Raw genomic sequence first — 21,776 nt, 5'->3', positions numbered from 1 at the left:
GTTGGTGAAGAACTCAAGACAAAATACGTCCCTTTAAACCTTCCTACTGAACTTTGATGCACCCACTTATATGGACATATATTCCCACCACCAGAAGTTAACCCAAAGAAGAAATGATCGTTGTTCTTCTCATGATAGTAGTTTGTTTTTCATTCATCTTGATTTCCTTTTGCTAATGTTTCCTATTTGAGAATTTATAAAATTCAAGGGCGTAAAGAGTCTTCCTAACCACTGCATTAAGCCTTAGGAAAAAGGTTAATTCATGGTAGTTCATCATATAAAATAATGACTAATATATGTTTTTATGGAGCCAACTTAAGATATTTCCTTCAAAACGTATTTAAACCCAGAAAATAAATGGAACATTTTCTGGCATATTCTCAATTATTTTGTTAGAAATGCGGTTTCAAATCAATTTTAATTTTTCTCAAGCGAAAAATCTCTATACAAGTATGTACTTTAAAGCCCTCTGTAATTGAAGAAGACACTACGAAACGTATGAAATGACGAGCTCTGGGTGATCTAATAATAAGTATTTAGTTTGCCGAGATAGTCCACAACTAGGTTTTAAGCAAAAATTATTTCTGCGTGCGATATTTCGTTCTTATCTAGTATATAACGGAGTTTCAGTAAAATTGACCAGAAACACCTAACCTCGATTCGTTTCCCTACAATATCAGCTATAAAAATTTTGCCAAAGTCTATGCTGCACCAGCATATCTCCAAACTACAACAACACTAAAAATCCCCTAAATTTAATTCCAAATCAGGAATTACATATTTTATTGCTGTCTTTATTGTTTATTTTACAATAGTACAAGTAATAACTTTCAATAAAGAAACATAACGATCGCCTTGACCTTAAGCAATTTGACTGAACGTTTATTCTCAAACTGTCATATTTGTCCGAATCGAACAACTTTATGTTCGTTTTAAATACTTAACATATGCAACAACTTTTAAATGACATGCTTACACCCTTTTTAATTTACTTAAGTGCTCCTTATCGGCGACGGAATTAGGAGTAAAAGCCTCATTATTTCCAATCAAATCAAAAGTCAAATAATTCTTCCCAAGCGATGTTGCTCTTTTGACAGCCAAAACAATGCCAAGCAATGTGCATCTTGACAACAACAATACACAGCCCGCTGCCGCCACTGCGCCCCTAGTTATTACAACAAATATAGTAAATACACTTAATGCAAATGATTTTCGTTGATTTACGGAAATGATAATGCAACGACCTCGGATGAGCACAAGCATATGACGAAAGTATGCTTCGCATACATAGCGTATATGTATATACATATGTGGGGGGAAGATGAGCGCGCAATGTCGCTGTTGTTTATTATTGAATGACGATGTTGTAATCTGCTTAAAACTATGCACAAATACACGCATACACATATGAAAGCGTATTCATGCGTGTATGTTTGGCGGGCATGGGAGTAGCAACTCCTCCCATAAGGCAATAGCAAAAGGAGAACGAACACAGAACTATGATAGCTAAAATAAAAACAATAGCAACAAACGAATTGGAATGGTAAATATTTAATCCTCGAAATTAAACTGTGAACTTTGTTGTTAATTAATTTAGAGAAATAGAAAAAAAAACAAAAAATAATGAAGTCTTGGCGTCCGTAAGTGCTCGTAAGCTTTCTTCTATGCTAGTGCGTTCACTGTAAAAGTGCATTTGTTGTTGTTTCATATTATTGTATCGTTAATGTTATTGGTGATGACGTGTGTGTCTGTGCGTGTGTTTCGAATGGTTTTTTTATTTTCATTTTCTCTACTTTCTTCGTGCTATCCGCTCAAGTGTTGTCTGTGTTGCAGTTGTCAGCTGCAGTCGCCGACGAATTTCTTGATAAGCTTATTGTTGAAAACCATCAAATAATGAGTCCAATAACAACAACGGCAACAAACTCCAAAACAGTATCAATAATATTATCGGAAGACACAAAAATTACTTATAATGTATAAGCAGCGTGTAGAAAATTGAAAAACAAAAACAAATAAAGCAAATATGTTTTAAGATCACAATAATTTCATCGGTGAATTGTTTGAAAAAAACAGATTAGCTCGATAAGTTTCTTTCTTATTGATACAAATGCATACAAACATCTGTGTGTATATTTATAGACACCTTACACTCAGTCAGAAAGTTATTTTATAGTTTGTATAATTTTATTAGTCTATAACGGTATTTAAATTTGATTTTTTTTTGTATTTTTTAAAAGGCTTTTCTTCAACAAAGGCTATAAGAGATATATTTACATATATATGTATATATTTATTTGTATTTTTAATATTTTTCACACCACCATCTGATCAATGAGGGTCCTCCATGATAGCACTGATGTTCTAACTATCATCCAGTTCAAACCAAGCACTTTTAGAATGTGCTTCGGTATGTCTGAAGCTCCTACATAGGATTCAAAAGATTCCTTTTTTAAGTGAATTTATAAAATAGCTCGTTGTGATTGTAAACCAAAAAGTTTTTTTGGAAATGTGGAAAATTAATTCCTACGTTTTTTACCACTCCCCATCAATTTTAAAGTCCGAAAGAAATGTTGGTAGTCTATAATATTTATAATGAACTTAAGCCTAAAAAACGCTCTTTGTCGACACTCATTTGGTTTCCGAACTAGATCAATGATACGGATTCACTATAATCCTTTCGTACTTTTGTTCCGAACTGGGTCTTGCAGTTGAATATTTTCACTCAAGTTCTTTCTGCAGTACTCAATTTCAATATCATCAATCAAATGGGTACTTATCTCATCAGTTTCAAGATATACATGTGTGACTCGAAACACTCATTTACGAACAATTTAGTCGTCTCACTAAGGCTTTTTAGTATTTTCTAATAAATAAAAATACTTTTTTTTCTAAAAATAAATTGAAAACAAAAAATATTTATGAATAAAGTTTGATTTCTCATTCTGAAAAAAAAAAATAAAATTATATATCCCTAAGCAACATAATATTTAAATACTTTAATATATTTCAGGCTGAGTGTAGGGTATTCTTAAGCTTACACATACATACATACTTTATACCCATACTCGTAATCATACTGTAATACTGAAATCTTTCATCACTTTAAAAATCATCATTTCTTAAGTCATCATCACGCTGAGCGCATTTTTACCAACAAAAAAACTAACAAAAACCAAACATTATTTTTCTTTTTCCACACATTTTTGGTTCGTTTTTCGTTCGCCGATCGAAAAAATCTAAAATTTTCCAATATAGTGACTCGACAGCAACAAGCGGTGAGATTAAAAACGCATTAAACGACGTCGCCGTCGCCACCACGCCAGGCAATGCCAATCTTCCCGTAGGAACCACCGCCGATGGCAATGACGAAGATGTGCGTCGTGGCGATAAATCGAAAAAGTTCGGGCGCAGCAAATCGAGCGATATCTTAAAAAAAGATGCTGTTGCCTTGCCCTACGATAAGGGGAAGAGCACACTGACACGCCTAAATTCCCTTAAACAATGGGGTCGCAATCGCTTCAAGTTTATGCAACGTGCCGAGACAGCAACGCCGTCCGGCAGCGATAGTGGCGCCCATGATGTATCGGCATGCAGCAGCAGCAGCAATAGTTCGCAGCAACAAACCACGACACCCGAGAAAGCAGAGCCCAACAACGGCAATAGCAACGCCAGCAATGCAACTAAGGCAAGTCAATCAACGCGTAGCGCCACGGGCGATATTGATGATGAATGCGTTGTGCATGATTTGGTGAGCCAGAAGAGCGAAGGTCGGTTTTCGCACGAACGAAAACCGTCATATTCGTCGTCGGAGAAGAGCATGAGTGTTAGTAGCAGTGGTCACCTTAAAGGTAAACTGCATCTGGCCACCTGTGGTAATGTGAAGTTGCGTGATACTTCATCGTTGAATCGTCAACGACGACTCGGTATCACCAACAACGGTGCATTGGGCGGCAAAGACGAGCAACCACATTCGTCTAGCGGCAATTGGAGCGCCAGCTCTGAATCAGGGCGCGCTTCCATAGGTAGTGAAATCACTATACAACCTAAATCGAGCGCCTCCAACACATCGCTTAATGTATCAAGCTTTCATCCGGGTAGTGGACCGCCATCGTCCATGATGAGCCGACGCCGTTTCTTAAACACTTCCGCTTCGAGTAGTGTGACAAGCGAGGGTACCGCTACACCCGATTTACAAGTAGCCGATGGCTCATATCCAAACCATTTAGATGATGAAACAAGTTCGGCTTATTCATGCGACACAGAGGGTTACTACACCTCATTTCACATGGATAGCGGTTTGCGCACGCTGAAAGAGGAAGATCCGCCAATGACACCATTACAACACAATCAAATGTTGCATACGAGTAATTATTCTTTCGGCAGTCAGTCCAATCAGACCGTATTGACGGCAGAAAATGAATATGAACTCTTCGGCAAGGGCTCCACATCCACCACAACTAGCTCAGCGGGCACTGTGTGTACAACCCTCTTGGTAGGTGGAGAACAGAGCAGCTTAAATAGCGTCGGCCCAGATGTGCCCGAACGCATTAGCTCATTGGGTAAGTTGAACAAGAATAATCACAGCAATAGCGCAAGCACCAGCACGCTTGAACGCAGCTACTCCAGCAGCACAATAGGTAGCACTTTAGAACGCACTGGCACCATAAAACGCAATGTTAATGCCGGACTCAAATTAAATACCGCCGCCGATGCGGAGGATATTGATGGCATAAAAAGTAGTTTTGATACGCCCGAGTCGCAAGAAGAAGAATTTGATTTTGAAAAACGTATACGCCGACGCTCTGCGCAACCTTTGCCTGCGGTGGTCGCTATGTCCGAAGTAGAATGCTCCGAAAGCTCCGATTTGGAAGGTGTGGAACGTATTGAACGCATAAAACAGAAGACTGCCATTAACGTAAAGCGCATACCGTCCATGTGTATCATAACACCAACCACTAGCGATGACGAGAACCAAAGCAGAGATGGCGGCGACGGCGATGCCGATGAAGCTTACGATCCAGACCGCACTTTAACACCACAAAGCTCGCCACGTTCGAACGCAACGGCAAAGGCAGAAACCACCCTTAAAGTGGAAGTAAACGAAGTTACCGGCTATTGCACTGTGGATGCCGAGGACACTTCGAATAAAGTAACGGAAGCGCCACTCACCCCCACCAAGGGTGACAAAGACCACAATCTGAATGTGCTCAAACGTAATTCCAATTATGCATTCAACATGTTCGAAAAATTAAAGGTCGTCCTGCCAAGTATTAAACGTTCGCCAAGCAAAAGCTCACAACCCGAGAGTGTGGTAGACGATGATGAGCTATACGATACAGCCGGTGAGTATGTGACCATTGCAGATATTAGCAACAACAATCGTCACAAACAAATGTCAGCCCAGAAGGCGGTGGGTGCTAGTAGTCTTGGAATCTACTATTCCAATGACATAGTTCGACGCAAGTTCGACATTGCCTCCGCTTCCGCCGACGCCGCAACGAAGGCTAACGAGCCAGCTGCAGCGGCCATGGAGGCTAGAAAGCGCGAGACCGAGTACGTTTCATTGAATGAGCTGCCGCAGCATTTGCGTAAAGTTGGCAGCAGCATATACAGCAGCAGTACTGCATTGAGTGCAACAGCCAACAATGAAATTACCGATGGCAATGCAAGCCAACAAGAAGCGAAGCAAGCAACAACAACAGCGCTCATGCACTGCGCAGAATCCGCACAACAAAGGAAATCAGTTGTTGAGTCCGCCGTGCCCATGTATGCCGAAATCAGCGAAATACGAGAGCAGTCTTTAGTCTCTCCACTAACGCAACACAAGGGTGCTCGCGTCCGTCTAAATTCGCAGGGCAAAATTATTTACGAATCCGACAGCCTGAAGCGACGCAAGGGCGCACACACAACATTCGCACCTGGACCATATGTAAAGGAAACTGAAAGTGCGCTGCCCGAAATCATAAGCGTCAACGCACAAACACACACGCACCCGCTACACGCGACTCAATTGCAAGCCCAATCTCAGTCGCAGTCTCAATTGGGCAGTGAAAGTGCAAACGCGACGAAAACGTATATTTCCGCAACGCCAAAAACAACAGCGGCCAAATTACTGTTACTAAATGGTGGTGTAGCGGCGAACCGAAAAATCGCCAATGTGCGTCCCATTGTTGCCAAATCACCATTAACATTAGCCAGACAACAACAACAACAAGCAACACAGCCGAATTATACCGGGCAGCTAGCCAATAATCAAGCAAATATGTCATTGTCGTCTGGCTTGTATGAGGAACCGCATGCCGCACTGGCGTACAGCAGCAGTTACCAGGACAACAAGAATATGCTGGCCAACAATACAAATCCATTCTTCCAATCCAATCTCATTACACAGCACGCCGCAGCACCGGCGACAGCGCTCATGATGATGCCCTCACCATCGACCAAGTCCACTTCGTCCACGGGCTCCACCATATCGTCGAGCGCATCCACGAATACCAGCAGCGGCACATCGAGCGCATCCTCCGCCAAGGAAGAAGGTAAGCAAATTTTGACCACCACTACTGTCAGCAAACCCAATACGCATAACAATTGTACAAATACCACCATAACCCATACTCCAACTGAACCAAAAAATAATAATATCACCCAACAACCCAAAGCTAGTGATGTAAATAATACTGTACGCTTACAACAAATTATATTGACAGCCGAAACTGACATTACCGACAGGGAAATAGGTGAAAGTTTCAAAAGTTCTATGCATAAAAGTGACGCACACACGAACCCTTGCATTGCCAGTGTTGTACCTGGTGAAAAGTCGACAGCAAATATTTCATTTTTAAGAGCAGAAAGTGAATCCCAAAGCCAACCCTTAGCACAACCGCCGCACTATGATGTGCCCAAGGCAGTGGTGGAAAATCACAAATCAATGGCCCCCACGCGCCTGCCGTCTAACGACATGCCTCCACCACTGCCGCCTAGGGGGAAAGCGCAAATAAATGGCGTAGCAGATGCTCGCAATGCATTTCCGTCTGTTGCCGTGACGTCGTCGCTTGTACATGCCACACACACGCCTCCACCACAGCCGCTGTACACAATCCCCACCAGCGACTCTGGTTTCACATCCCGCGTGGGTGACGACGTTGTTGATTTTGGCGTACCCCAAGTTGCAAGTACGCACTGTAGTAAACGAATATCGATTTCTGCAACTGCTGACCCAATTGCTGCAACGCAGCAGTTTTCCATTTCGACTGATGCAGTCGTAGACGCGACACTACCAGCGCCAGCGCCAACGCCATTGACATCCACGCCCGTACAACGTCGTCAGCTAAAGCGCAATAACAGCTATCGCCTGGCGAACGATGAGGTGAAGTTGGAGACGAACAAAGAGAACCTTCTGATTTATGCGGAAGACAGCGGTGCGCTAACATTAACAAAAGCCACTTTCATGCCACCCACACAGCATAACAAAAGCCAACAATATAATGGTAACAATAACAATAACAATAGTCAGAATAATTCGCATACATTGCCGCATGCATCAGGTGCGATGAAATTCAAAAATACCAACAATTTGCATAACAAATCGACGGACAATGGTGAGAAGAGCAATGGCCAACGAAAAATGACGAAGTCCTTTGAACGTTTGGTGGATGAGTTCTCATTGTCCACCACTTCGATTGACTCCTCGTATTTGCGCAATAAATCATTAGAGAATTTCGATGATTCACCATCTATATTGAATAACAATGTTGGTGAGCATAAAATGGAGCGTTCCGAAGCAGAAGACTCGGACAGTGAGCCTGAGCTGGAGTTGTCACCACCGCCATCGCACACCAAGTTCCACAAGTCTTTTATTGACAGCGTCTTATTGAAACCGTTTAAAGTCGTGCGACCCAACGATGAGAATGATATGCGAAGACGTAGAATTTTGCAGAAATTTGAGGTTACCGAAATTTGGTAGAAGAGTAAGAGAGATAAGTTTTTTTAAGCTTTCCGTGGTAGGTAAGGTATTAAGCATCTGAAATATTCTTCACGTAAGAATATAGGAACTACACGAACTTACTTGGCCTCAAGTTCATTCGAAAATCCTTCACACCCAAGTAGTTTCCTTAAAAGCTTTAGTCTTTCTTCGTGTTCCCGTCTTTTTAATTGCCTTACTTGAGCGCATAATGAACTTGTCGCAACCGGAAAAGCGACCCAAACATATTTATACATATGCAAATGTATGCGTGTTTTTTAGTTCACACGCGCAGTTTAAAATACCCTTAAGTGCGCCCATGTACGTGACCGCCCACAATAGGCGTTTGCACTTATGCAAATATTTTTGTGTCCTCACCTATGTGCTTTAGTTGCATGGCAAGGCAAGGCTAAGACAAAAGCCACTATTGTCTACTTGATATCCACAGCTTAGTCCAACACTCGCTCGTGTTGTAATTAACAAACTTGCAAAATTGTCGCCTTTTCGTCTTTCACTTTGTCTACGATAATCGCTTATCTTGCGACTTATACGATTCTAAACTTGACCTTTTCGCCACTGACCCAAACCATACAGCTTGTGCATCACACCCACTCTCTTTGTTATAAAACAGTTACGTTATACTATAAGTGGGAGCTCTTTTGTAATTCGCCTATCTCGATTATTTCATTTTACATGATTGCTTCGTCTTTTTTTCTTTTGTTTTGCTTTTTCAATTAACACCAGACTTAAGTGTGCTCTTAGGATGAGCATTACAATGTGGTGTCGATTTCTTTAAGAAGCTTATGAAAGGCAGCTCTACACGTTGAAAAATTCTCTAAAAAACAGGTGGGGTAAATTTCATTAACTGTACATAATGGAGAAAGAGAGTCGTTTCAAGAAACATTCTGGGTAAATAATCAAAATATGTTTTTCTTTAGAGTAAACTTTCTCAAAAAATACAAAAATTTCTATTAATGGGATTTGATCCAATTTCCTCATCTGGTTGTTCCGCGTTGCAGAATGACCCAGTTTCCGAAATTCTTATTGACGATAGCTAGTCCTACTCACTAATATCTTGCACGAGTTGTCCCTTAAAGATCTAAAAACTTTAAAGATTATCCAGTGTCTCTAATTGTCAAATCGCAGCTCCAAGATGATCTTCTTATTTTTAACTGGCATAGAAATCGTGCCAATCTGCTGCGTAAAAAGATTACATATAGTATAACTACAAATTCCAGTCGAAAAAATCTTCAATCATACCCCTGTAATATTCGCCGTTGATTTAAATGGTGGTGTAAGTCGCATAGAAATTCGTATCCGCCATTTCAAGATACATTATATTTTTTTAAGAAAGTAGGCATAGTCCAATAATTTATATAATTTCTCCACATAAAGTTTCACAAAAGTTTGTTGCCTACATTTCGGAGCTTGTCATAATAATGTGATGGCGCCAATAAGTATGCTATCGTAAACTGTTTGAATTGCCCAATGTTAAATTTTTGATGGAAATTTGTTCCGAGTTTTTTAAATTTGAAATCATATTAAAAATTGTAAAATTTAAAGCTTATGTTTTTTAATAATAATAAAAATTGCTTTATACCATCAAAGCCTGAATTTAGAATCTGTTAATAAAAGGTTCATATCTTCTTAGTTACATACCACTTATAAAAAACTAGCGCGCTCTTCGTAGTTGTCTCTCACATGTTTCTTCTGTGTGCGATCACAACACTTCCCTTTGTACATCCTGATACCCAGACAGTCAATTGACTAGTGAAGTCGGTGCTGTTAAGTGCTCTTCTTCATTATTATCGCCAGCAAGCATGAGTCCACACTTTCAGCTAGATTTGTATGTATGTTTGCTTCGTATGCCTCCTATTCTCTTATTAACTCGCTGAGGCATTTTATGATGCCTTCGAGTTTATATTTTACCCGCATACTTAATATTAATATCTATGAGAGTGTCTGCATATAAACATATCCCAGTATGTGTGTGTGTTCACGTATAAGGTAAGCAAGACTAAAAGTGTTTTCTTAACACTAAAACATCACAAATTCTCGCGCGCAAAGCTCACGAACACACATACGCGCACAACCAAGCAATGACAGTTTATTTTGAATAGGTTATGCGGTTGTGGTTATGAGACTTCATCAGTCACCACATCAAGTAGGAGTAAAGGCAGCATAAATGCAGGCAGGCAGAGATAGCCCATATGAAAAAGTGATGGCCTGTCGCCGGTCGTTGCATGCTTACTCCATTGGCAACTGTTGGATGCGGCAGAGTAGGTGATTAATTTGTTTGCTTTTATATGCAATACATACAAACACATGCCTATATATGTGTGTATATGTAAATGTGTGTGTGGTGGCATAAGTTTTAAAAGCAAAACGCTGTCATCGATCTTTTTGCAACAAGCAAATATTGCAGCGGAAGTTAAGCACCTACACATGCACTTGTGTATGTATGTTTGCCTGTGCATCAACATTGTTGTATTTATATATCAGTATTTGCACTTAGCACAAGGATTTTGCAGTTATGAGCACCTCCAAGTCTATTTATTGTGTGCTTTCACAATAATTTTAACTCACAAATAAAAGTTAAAAGAAATTATAGAAGCGCAAATGCCAGCAACAAAGTCAGCGCTTTTTCGCGGCTTCAAGGCGGCTAAGCAAACATGCAACATATGTACATATACACACTGTTACTTAATTTCACCGTATTTTATTTACTTATGCAACAAGTTAATTAATCTAAGCATAGTCTCAGCCATTGAATTACGCTCAGCATGGCGTTGTTGCATGCCACTTAATGCAGTTATTTGCAAATGCGATTGCTATTCACGTTTCCAACTGGCTTTAATTTCATTTGGTTGCTGTAAGTGGCAACTAGACGTTAATTATGTGGAGGATTTTAGCGGTTTAGCGGTGCCAACTGCTTTGTACATATTGATTCTGTTAATGGAGGGCATTTAGGCAAATTGCCAGCGTTTAAATACAGTTGATTGAATAGTTAGTGAGAGGTATATACATATGCTTGTCTATAGTTACTAAATGCTAAAAATGCTTATTGATAAAGCTTCCCCACTTATTTTTTTAATGATGATATGTTTGCTTTACTACCTACAGTTTTAGAAAATATCCTTTTAAATAATCTACATTTTTTTTCAAAAAAAATTTATTGCAAATGATCAATCATTCGAAATTTCAGCCTTTTTCATGTTTTGGATAGAAGTTCGTAGTCAAATGCGACCAATGTGGTCTTGGCAACGACGAACTTGAAAGGCGGTTGTTTGTTATGATGTAAGTGTTTTGGTTTTTAGCTAAAAGACGCCTTTTTCTGCAATCAAATGGAAGCCCAATAATTCGGCATAGTTGAATCCCCTGACTGCTCGGCCCTTGTCCACTTGTTCGATGTAGATACCAGAAAACGATTACCATCATCTTGCCAGCCGATAAGAAATTCGTACAATATTGTCAATTTATTGTCCAAGTTTTTCACTTTTCTAAAATCTACCAACTCGCTTGCTTCCACACGTCGACAAAATAAGACTGTATTTCCGATTCGGCGAAAACGCACCACTCTCTTATGAATATGTGACAAAAAAGTACCCAAAAATAAAACACAAAATATTTAATTACGCATCAATATTTATTTTGTCGCCTTTAAAGGCTCTCTTGCCATCTCGCTAACACTTGACTGACGATTTACATGGTGCTCCTTTACTTTTTTTATATTTTCATCAGTTGAAGAGGTCGAAGACAGTCAGTGCGAGGCATGTCTTCGACGATCTCTCGTGTTTGAAGGCTAGTATCGCTTGTAGGCTTGCGTTTTTGATAAAACTGAATTCCGGAGACGAAATTTGTTTAGAAATACAAATTTTGAGACAAATTCCTTGTTCGATATTTTTATCCATTGTAAAAATCGCAACGCACAATTGAGGTGTACCGACTTAAGCTGCTGCTGTTAACAACCTAGTTGACAGAACGCGCTCATATTTGGCATAGTAACTAAAGACAGTTCTATAATTCTAATTTTTTTTTAAATATCATTTATCCGGGACATTTAATTACAATTTCCGAGTATCTTTTTGTCTTAATGTATCAATACACAATATATGTACTATTGCACACAAATTTTTCAACTTATATTTCAAACCATTAACCGGAACGCCTTTAAAAGTCGATATAGAATTTCAGCCAAGCTTTATAGGCAGTATTCGGAAACTGCTTAAATTGCTGTTTAAGAACTTTAAAGTAGGAGCTCTGCTTATTAGGCTTTTTTCATTAGTTTTAACATTGTATTCATGAACCTTATTATTTAATATTTTAAAAATGTTTAAAGAAAATTTTTGCCATGAAAGTCTTATTGGAGCTATAATTAAGGTAATCTCTTAGAATTATAACCTATTTCCCTACTTTGGACAAATGACTGGAAGACATAAGCATAAAAACTAACATGCATTTGTACATAAAAATCACATTATTAAAAAACAACTTAAAAAACGTGTGTGAATTTCATTAATTTTTATACTAAATTTTACACTCATTGCACATAAAATACTTTTTTATAAAAACTTTTTTGTTTTACAAAATCAATATTTTTTATCTAACGCTTAAAGCCTGTTATACCCCAGATAAATTTTTTATTTGATTCCACATTCATATATTTTATTTTAATGCATCTCCGACATGACTGTAAGCCTAGATAAAAATATGCACTGTTTGTTTATGTTAATAATGGATCTATGTACATAAGTATATGTGTTAATGAATAACTGCAATGTGTAACTAATATGTCTAATATAATTAAGATTTTTATTTTTTTATTAATGCATCCGAAATATCGAAATTTTATTCAACAACCAAATGAATGAATTAAGTATTTTCGATTATTGTAATAACTGCACCTAAAATTAACACACAAAAAATTTTATTAATTACAATTACAACAGAAAATCTTATAATATTAAGATATACATACATATGTACATAACTATTTGTTATATGTTAATTCAAGTTTTTTGCACTAAATATTTCTTATGAGAATTAAGCATTGTTTTTTTTGCATTGAAAAGTTAGATGAAACTGATTTTTATAAGGAAAACTAAAATTAAAATTTAAGACAGGTTATTATGGGCACTAATATTTCAAGTGCTAATTTTTCTAAACATTTACACAAGACTAAATTGAGTTCTAGCATCTCTAATTCCATATCAAATAAATCGTGCAAAAGACTTCTATTACTTCATTTATGCATCGCAGTGTATGTGTAGTAGTAGTTGGTTTTTTTGCTATTTTATGTAACTTCCCGCACAAGCAACCCTGTTTACTAATTTCCCATTTGCCGCAGAAATTTTTGGTCTAACTCGCATTTTGGTAGCTTGAAAAATTAGTGTCCATCCCGCTTAGCCATTTAATGTTCAATTATGTTTTGTGTTCTTGTTGTGCTATTAATATGCCTATTGTTGTAATTTTTTATAATTCTTATGTCATACATATGTAAATTAGTGTGTACGTACGTGTGTGTAAGTATTTTTTGTTCACTAGTTGTAAGCCCAAAGTCTAAGTGGCATCGAAACTCAAGCCCCCGCTGAGAGTTTTTATATTAAAATAATTATTTTGATTAAGCAAATGGTTAACATACGTAAGTATATCTTTTAAATGTTTGTTCAACTCGATTTAAGCTGTTTCACTTGCCAATGTTTTCAATAAAAAATGCACAAAATCATTATGTTACATCATATAATTATTGGCTGTATATTTTTACTCATTTGTGTGGTTCATAATATTTGGAATTGGTAAAGTTTTCATATCCCAACATTTGTATTGTTGAAGGTCTTTTTGTATAGCTATGTCTTGAACAGTGTACATACATATATACTATCACATACATATATTTATATATATCGAGGAAGTCAAATTTCAAATTGTTGGGTTTTGGAAACACTCGTGTTTTTTGCTTAAATTTACATAGATAATCGCATTACATGAGTTTGGAGTCACAAGTGAAAATTAAATTTGTACATACATATGTATGTATATATTCTTACGATACCCATACAGCTCAATGAATTTCTGAAAATATTTTTTAAAATATATACATATATTATATCTCTTCGGCCCCCTAACGTCTGACCACATGTCTCAATAATAAGTAGCTATGAATTTTGCAAAGAAATCCTGCTATATATTCCAAACGTTAAACAAGGTTGTGCTATTTTAAATAGTAACGGGTTTTTCTATAAGAGCACTACAAACGCAAAAGCGATTTGGGATATCAATAAAATTCTTTACTCCTGTGAAAGCACATTTGATACCATTAGGTATGGAACTCGATTTCTTTTGCATGGCCACCACGGGCACGCTTGCAAAAGTCCAGACGCTGAACCCAATTTTGGTATAAAGTTCATCAATCGTCGCTGGCTTATTGGCATAGACTATAGACTTGACGTAGCCCCACAGGAAATAGTCTAACGGCGTCAAATTGCACGGCCGAGGCGGCTAATTGACTAGGCCATTTCGTGAGAAAACACATTCACCAAACTTGTTTTTCAATAAATCGATTGTGACATTCGATATGTGGATTGTGGCGCTGTTCTGTTGGAACCACATATTGTTCAAGTCCATATCATCCAATTCGGGCCAAAAATGCGGTTATCATTGAGCGGTAGCGATTTCCATTTACAGTAACATGCCGGTCTTGATCATCAGAGAAGACCGCACCAAACCGTAATTTTTTCGGAATGCAATCGTGACTCATGGCGTGCGTGTGGTTTGCTGCCTGACCAATAATTGCTTATTGACGAAGCCATTCAACCAAAAACGAGAAATGAGCCTCATTGTTGAAGATGATTTTTCGATGAAAATCCGGATCATTTTCAAGTTCTTGTTCAGCCCAATTCACGAACATACGACGTTTCTGGTGGTCAAGTGACTTCAATTCTTGCGTCAATTTCATCTTGTAAGGATGTAGGCCAAGATCTTTTTGCAAAATTTGCCACAACGATGTTACAGAGATGCCCAACGCTTGAGAACGACTTGTGAGAGACTGATTTGGGTCTTCCTCAGTTTATGTCCTAGCGGCAGCAATATCCTGGTCACTACGAGCTCTTTTTTGTCTCACTGGCACGGTGCCTGTGAATTCAAATTGTTCCACTAGACTCTTGTTGATCTGATGAAACGATTATAACGACCATAAATTGGACATAACGCTCTTAAAGTTGAGGCCACAGACTCCGAATTTCGGGAGTAAATTTTAATAATTTTGACTCATTGTTAGATCGTAAGTCTTTCCTCAATGAAATGGCACGCTTTACTGAAGAGAAATGTCAAAAGAGTGGGAAAGAATATGGCATTTGCTGTCCTTATCGGTCTATCTAAAATGTTTACCGAAGTTACTTCAAAGAGAAAAAGTGTTAGATGGCTAGGTTAGAGTGGCCATTTTTTAGAGACTTCCAGTACTTCAAATACGAGTATCAGTATTTTGAAAATGTGTTGTAATTAAATGAAACCTAAACAATACTGAATTGCCAGTTGCTTAGTTAAAATCATATACTTTCAATTGAGAATTCGTGTACAGATCTCTTAGTCAGTTGTTTTTTTTAGGTCAGTGCCTCATTCTTTTAAAGTCGGTATTATCGATATTAATATTTAAGTCTATTATTTCATTAAAAAATACTCGATATTGGCTCCCCAATAGCATTATCACTAAAAGTTACTAGTAGTTCTGCGGAAAAGACTACCACACTTCGAACTTTATAACAGTATTGATCATCGCAACTAAAGCCCTTTTGAAAAATAAATGTTAAAAGTCGAAAGCTCGTTATATTTGATAAATACAAAAAGTTAGTAATACGAGTATATGCGCTTTCATAAAAACTCGGTCGACAAAATAGGTTTTTAGATTTAGTTAGCTAGGTTGGGTGTTTGACCGAGCTTCTGCCTCTGTTTGGGCGGTCTAGCTTAGAGTCATACAACAGAGGCGGTACAAGTTTATTTTCAAATTTGTCCCATCTAACGGTTATTATGCAAGTAAGTCGCTTAGTTAGGACGGAAGCCATGTTCTCCTTGGCAATATACAAACAAATTTGATTTGATACATTGAAATGTAAGAATGTAGCATTTGCAGTTAAAAATAATCCAAAGATATCTAAGACGATCTTGTGGTCGAATATCTCATACTTGGTCTTAATAGACGGCTTTGGTCTAAACTAGCTGTAAATATCACCAAGCTCCATAACAGTTCATAATGTAATGTAAATATCAAAATAAGAAACATGGATAAGTTAAGCACACACTCCACCACTGCGCACTATTTTAAGCATGTTCCACTGGGTCAAGTTTAACAAACCTTTTTCTAGACAAGCTCTGAGTAAGTACATTTCGCATTTCTTTATTGTGTTCGGTTTATTTGCAAATATTTCAATTAATTTCTGTATGCTTTAGTACCAATATTTTACTAAAACGATATAACTGTATTGTTTAAATTGCATTTACTAAAATTTCCAACATAAATTATTTGAAACCTGGGTTACTGGCTAAGCTCTTTTTATATTCCCTACACAATTCGTACTTCTTGTTGATAAAGCACATAATATTTTTTATTTGATCGATGAATTTTTTTTCATTTTCTTCGCAGGTTATCAACGTTTCTATAGAACGAGAGATCAACAACAACCACTGCCACAACCGCCAGTTGATTCGGAGACACAGTCAACGATGGAGGCGACGACGCCCTTCCAGCGCAACACACCCATCTACTGGACGCTACAGAATCGTAAGCAACAAAAGCCGCCGCCAAGTAATGTCACCTGTCGCGACGATCTCTATGCCACGCCCATAAAACGTTCCGAACGTGTGGCACGCGCAGCAGCGGCCGCCGCGCAAAATGGTGCGAATGGTTTGAATGGCGCGAGCAACCTATCGCCGATAGTACCGCGCAATCGTAACGGTTTTCAAACATCCACACCTTCGCGGGGCGATGATGCCGCACTGGCTGCGTTGAATAATTCTCCCTGTCGCCAACCGCTAAGCCGCAATCCGAATTGGGCTGACGATAATTCGCCGGAGCGCTATAACACTTGTTCGGATCGCATCGGTCATAGTAAGACAAGTTTGTTGGACTTCAAAAAGCTTTTGCTAGCGAAATCGGCCAAAACGAGTCCGGTGCAACGAAAGCTCTCGGCAGTGGAGCTATTGAAGAAAACAAGTCCGGTTAATGCTGCTACAGCGGAAACAACACCAGTTAATAAAGTGAGTGGTGCAGTCAGCGGTACGCAGGCGTTGAACAGCAGCATGAAGTTGCTGGACCTAAGCGGCTCGCCCAAAACTTTTGCCAATCGACGCATGTTGCGCCAAGGTCAATTCGGCTCGCCATCTAAAAGTTTTGCACCCAAACTGAAGAGTGCCACCGGTGGCGGTCTAGCAAATACGGTGCAGCGCACCAACATTATGTCCACCACCATACCGGAGGTCAACAGCGAGGAAGATCATTCCAGCACGGCATCGAGCACGAACAGCTCGAACGCCAGTAATGACAAGGAACCGGCGACGCCGCTCACAACGGCCAATGCGTCCGACAGCATTAACAGTCGCGCGTACGATTTGAAGCGAAACTTCTTCCTACAAACGGAGGAAAACAATTTCATGCGTGGCGAAATGAAGACGACATTCGGCAGGGGTAATAACGCGGCGCCGGCAACAACATACGCGCCAGCGCCAATAGCATCGGTGGCTGCGGGCACAGCCCTAACAAACAACAAATACTACGGTGGGCAGCAGTTGAGTGCCGCTAACGGTAGTCCCTTAAGGGCAACCTCGAATTACGAAGGCAATCGTCATTTCACAACGCCAACGCCGGGAGCAACGCTGACGCCGCCGCCAACAGCGCCTGTAACAACGCATATGCCGGCACTAGAGACGGCGCTCTAAGCGCAGGCACGCCCACAACTTGCACTGATGCCGACATACAGTTATAGGAAACGAACGAAAAGCAATTTCGAAAACAATTAACGAGCGTTCAACGTATTTTTTTTTTTTGTACTCTTCGTAACGCTTGAAGGTGTCGAAAACGAGGCGCGACGACAAAGAGCGGAGGCTAGCTGTAGTAGTGTGACGCTAAATGCTTGATGCCAATTTTCGAAATATTAAATTATATGTTTTATACACACACATACATGCATAAACACACACGCGAACACATTTTACCGAATGCACATCTACAGTTACAGTTATAAAATTGAAAAGCGCCAATTGCATACGCTTCAGCGCTGACGTATATTCATTAGCAATCAATCGCATATTTACAATGCAACAACAAAAACGAAAACATTTAGTATTACAGCGACGTATGCATTTATGAATAAACAAACAAACAAATATATACTATATACATACATATTGCATATGGATGCATTTAAATACAGGTATTGATAGCACTTTACAGAGCCATATTTCAGAACCGCACTTACACGAAAAAAAACTTTACATTGCAGAGTATATAAAAATAAGCAAAGCATACTTTTAGGCGTTTAGCATTTGCAATGGAAAAAATAAGCACTCTAAGCACACATACATATAAATATATATATTGATAACCGTATTGCCGCGCGTAAACGCTTGGAATTTGCGAACAAAATTAATGGAATTAAATTTTAACAACAAAAACAAAAAACAAAAACAAACCTACACAAGTATTTCAAATGCCAACAAACACACAATCTAACTTTCTATGCAAAACTTATGCTTCGATTTTTGAAGTACACAGCCGCCAGCTAAATGTTAAGAAATCTCCAAATAAATGTATTATGACAAGCATACCGACATAACGGGCCATTTATGTGTATGTATGCATGGCCTGGCATCGTTGGCCGAACATCTAACTGATAACACTTATTTATATCGTATATTTATTCTATGGTATAAGAAGCAAAACAAATTAAAAAAAAGCAAAAAAAAAAAAAAATTACATACTTTCAATTCCTAAACGCTGCAACAATTGCCTTTTCTCTTCGGTTAAATTTAAAATGAGCAAATAAATATAAAATAATAATAATAAATGTTTAATTAATTAAATAAGTTTGGCTATACATATTTACAACAAAAGCAAAATATCAATTTTAATCGAAAGCTAACAGTAATTATTGCAAATATTAATTGACAAACATATACATACATATGCCTATATATAGATAGGTAAATAATTGTAAACATACACTTTCCGCTAATAATTAATTTTAAGTTTTAAAATTTGACAAACAATAATTTATTGCTATTTATAATTATTCTTTTAGTTTATAAAAATGGTTTCAAATTTTAGCGAATAATTTTTAAAGCAAAGCAAATAATACATAGAATAAAGCAATGCATAAAAGAGGAATAATAAGCAAATATACAATGCAAAAAAAATATATTATAAAGGAAAAATAATGTGTTTTATTTTTTTAGAACAGGAGTTGGATATCGTGCAGGAAAGTTAGACGAAGTGTCATCGAAATAATTTAAGGTTTTGTTGCCTTATATATTTTGGCATTAGAAGAAAACAAAAACAAATATTAATCATCATAATTTTTCAAAATATTCTCCATTAAGATCTAACGGGTGATCCAAATAGAGATACTTTTTCAATAGCCTTTTTTTGACAGATCCCGCGTAAGTCGTGTCAAGCTGTCACGTAATTTTTGTTCAGTATTATTTGGCATTTCATTATGGAAAGACTTACGCCTGAACAACGTTTAAAAATCGTCCAATTTTATTACGAAAATGCACGTTCTTTAAAGAATGTGTTTCGATCAGCATAATTTACTGAGCGTATACCATTGCCCATCTTGAGACCCTACATTCATTATTGGATAATATTCGAGTGAATAAATCACGTCCAACCCGCAGTGAATGACATTAAAGCAGCCGTAGCTGAAAGTGAAGAGTTGATTCGGCGCCGTTCGCAGCAAGTAAGACTGACGTATAGAACGACTTGGCGTATCTTAAATTGAAAGCGTACAAAATACAAGTTGTGCTGCTCGACCTTCCCAAGCGACATCGCTTAGCGCTATGGCTCTTGAAAAGTTCTAAGAATATTCGACGCTTTCGAGCCAAATTTTGCTCTGCGATGAGGCTTAATGGGTTGTAAAAAAGTAAAATGGTCGCATTTGGGGCGAAGAGCAAACTGAAGAGATTCAAGAACTGCCATCTCATCCAGAAAAAACAACAATGAGAACGTAATCGTCAATGGTAACCATTATTTGGTCTTAATAACCGGCTATTTGACGCCTGAAATGAAAGCTCGTGATCTCGGCGACATTTGATTTCAATAATACGGCGCCACTACCCACACACCGCATCAATCAATGGATTTATTGAGAAAATACTTCGGTGAGCAGATAATTTCACATTTTGGGTCGGTCGATTGGCCACCAAGATCGTTAGACTTTTCCCTCTTCGGTTCAGGCCTTGAAATAAAACATCACGCGTGTCATTCGCCAGTTACCAGTGGAAATGCTCGAACAAGTCATCGAAAATTGGACTCAACGGATGAACCATCTGAGACGTAGCCGCAGCCAACATTTGTAAGAGATAATCTTCAAAAAATAAATGCCAAATAATGTTCTTTCGAATGATAATAAACATTCCCCACTTAATTTAAACGTTCTGTGTTTTTTCCTTAAAAAATTAGGTCACCTCGAAATGGATCACCCCTTTTTAATTATCGAAAATAGCGTTATTGTTCTTCTCCATTAAGATCTATATACTTTTGCATACATTTGCACCAATTTTCGAAGCACTTTTGTCACTCTGATTGATGTATCTCCAAAAAAACATGCGTTCTGAACGCATCAACCGCCTTTTCAGGTGTCGAAAAGCGTTTACTTCTTGGTTTATCTTTTACGTACGGATATAAAAAGCAGTCATTCGGCCCCACATCAGGACTATAAAGTGGCTGACTCATCTAATTTAAGGTTTGGGTGCTGAAAAATTCAATTGTTTTAGGTGATGTTTGAGAGCTCGTAATATAGTGGAAAACAGTGATCCGTCTAGGGCGGTTGGTTATCCTAATTTCTTGAAAGACAACTCGCAAAGGTTTGATTACTGCGTTGATCTATGTACTTGTATGGTTGCGATATGTCAAGTTGTTCAAGTTGTTGTCTGTCACGATTTCATAAACGTGTTTCGAAGCTTCGCTATCGTATTCGTATTTTAACATTTCTCTCGACCAACCGAAACGAGCGCTTTGTTTGAGCAATCGACAAATTGTGTGGGCTCCAAAGTGAACAAATATTTTTTTATAGTCAAATGTCCATGCAATATTGAATGTATGCTAGTCCCACTAATGCCTAAAGTTGCACGACCTTCATGAAATTCGTCTTGGAATAATCTACGACCCCAATTGAATTCACCAAACCATCGCTAAACACCTGTCCTTAATGGAGTTTCATCGCTACCAATTTAATTACGTGGACCGAGGAACTGTTGGTGGGTTAACCCACGTCGAAAGTTGTAAAAAATAATCGAGTGAAAATGTTTGCGATTTAATTTCAGTTTTTGGCTGAGATTAATATTTCATGTTACTGTAAACAATACAAATAGCGGAGGTATGTTAAAACGTTCTGAATATGTATAACATTAAAAATGTTAAACTTTATGATCAAGTTGTCAGTTGCCAGATTTCAACACTAGTGTTGCCAAATCCCGAAATATAAAAGGCAACCTACGTAGATGTCCAAACTTTGAGGATTTAATTAAAAGTTTGTTAAAATAAAAGCGCAAAGAATCCCCCAATAAAATCTGAGTGCAATTTTCAAAAAATTTTAACCTGAAGAGCGTA

General features: G+C 38.1%; 1 protein-coding gene across 1 annotated transcript in view; it reads left to right on the top strand.

Moving 5' to 3' along the window:
* Positions 1 to 18,920, top strand: part of LOC126760019 (uncharacterized) — a 136,152-nt gene extending 117,232 nt beyond the window's left edge. Inside the window, exons 5-6 of the mRNA XM_050475344.1 lie at positions 3,256 to 6,536; positions 16,596 to 18,920. Of these exons, the coding sequence (XP_050331301.1) occupies positions 3,256 to 6,536; positions 16,596 to 17,887 (4,573 nt within the window). The 3' untranslated portion in view covers positions 17,888 to 18,920. The remainder of the gene's footprint in view (positions 1 to 3,255; positions 6,537 to 16,595) is intronic.
* Positions 18,921 to 21,776: the final 2,856 nt, after the last annotated feature.

Source organism: Bactrocera neohumeralis, chromosome 2 (assembly GCF_024586455.1).
Source record: "Bactrocera neohumeralis isolate Rockhampton chromosome 2, APGP_CSIRO_Bneo_wtdbg2-racon-allhic-juicebox.fasta_v2, whole genome shotgun sequence".
NCBI classification, from domain to species: domain Eukaryota; kingdom Metazoa; phylum Arthropoda; class Insecta; order Diptera; family Tephritidae; genus Bactrocera; species Bactrocera neohumeralis.
The sequence above is the reverse complement of the archived record's forward strand: the minus strand, read 5'-3'. Positions and strand labels throughout refer to the sequence as shown.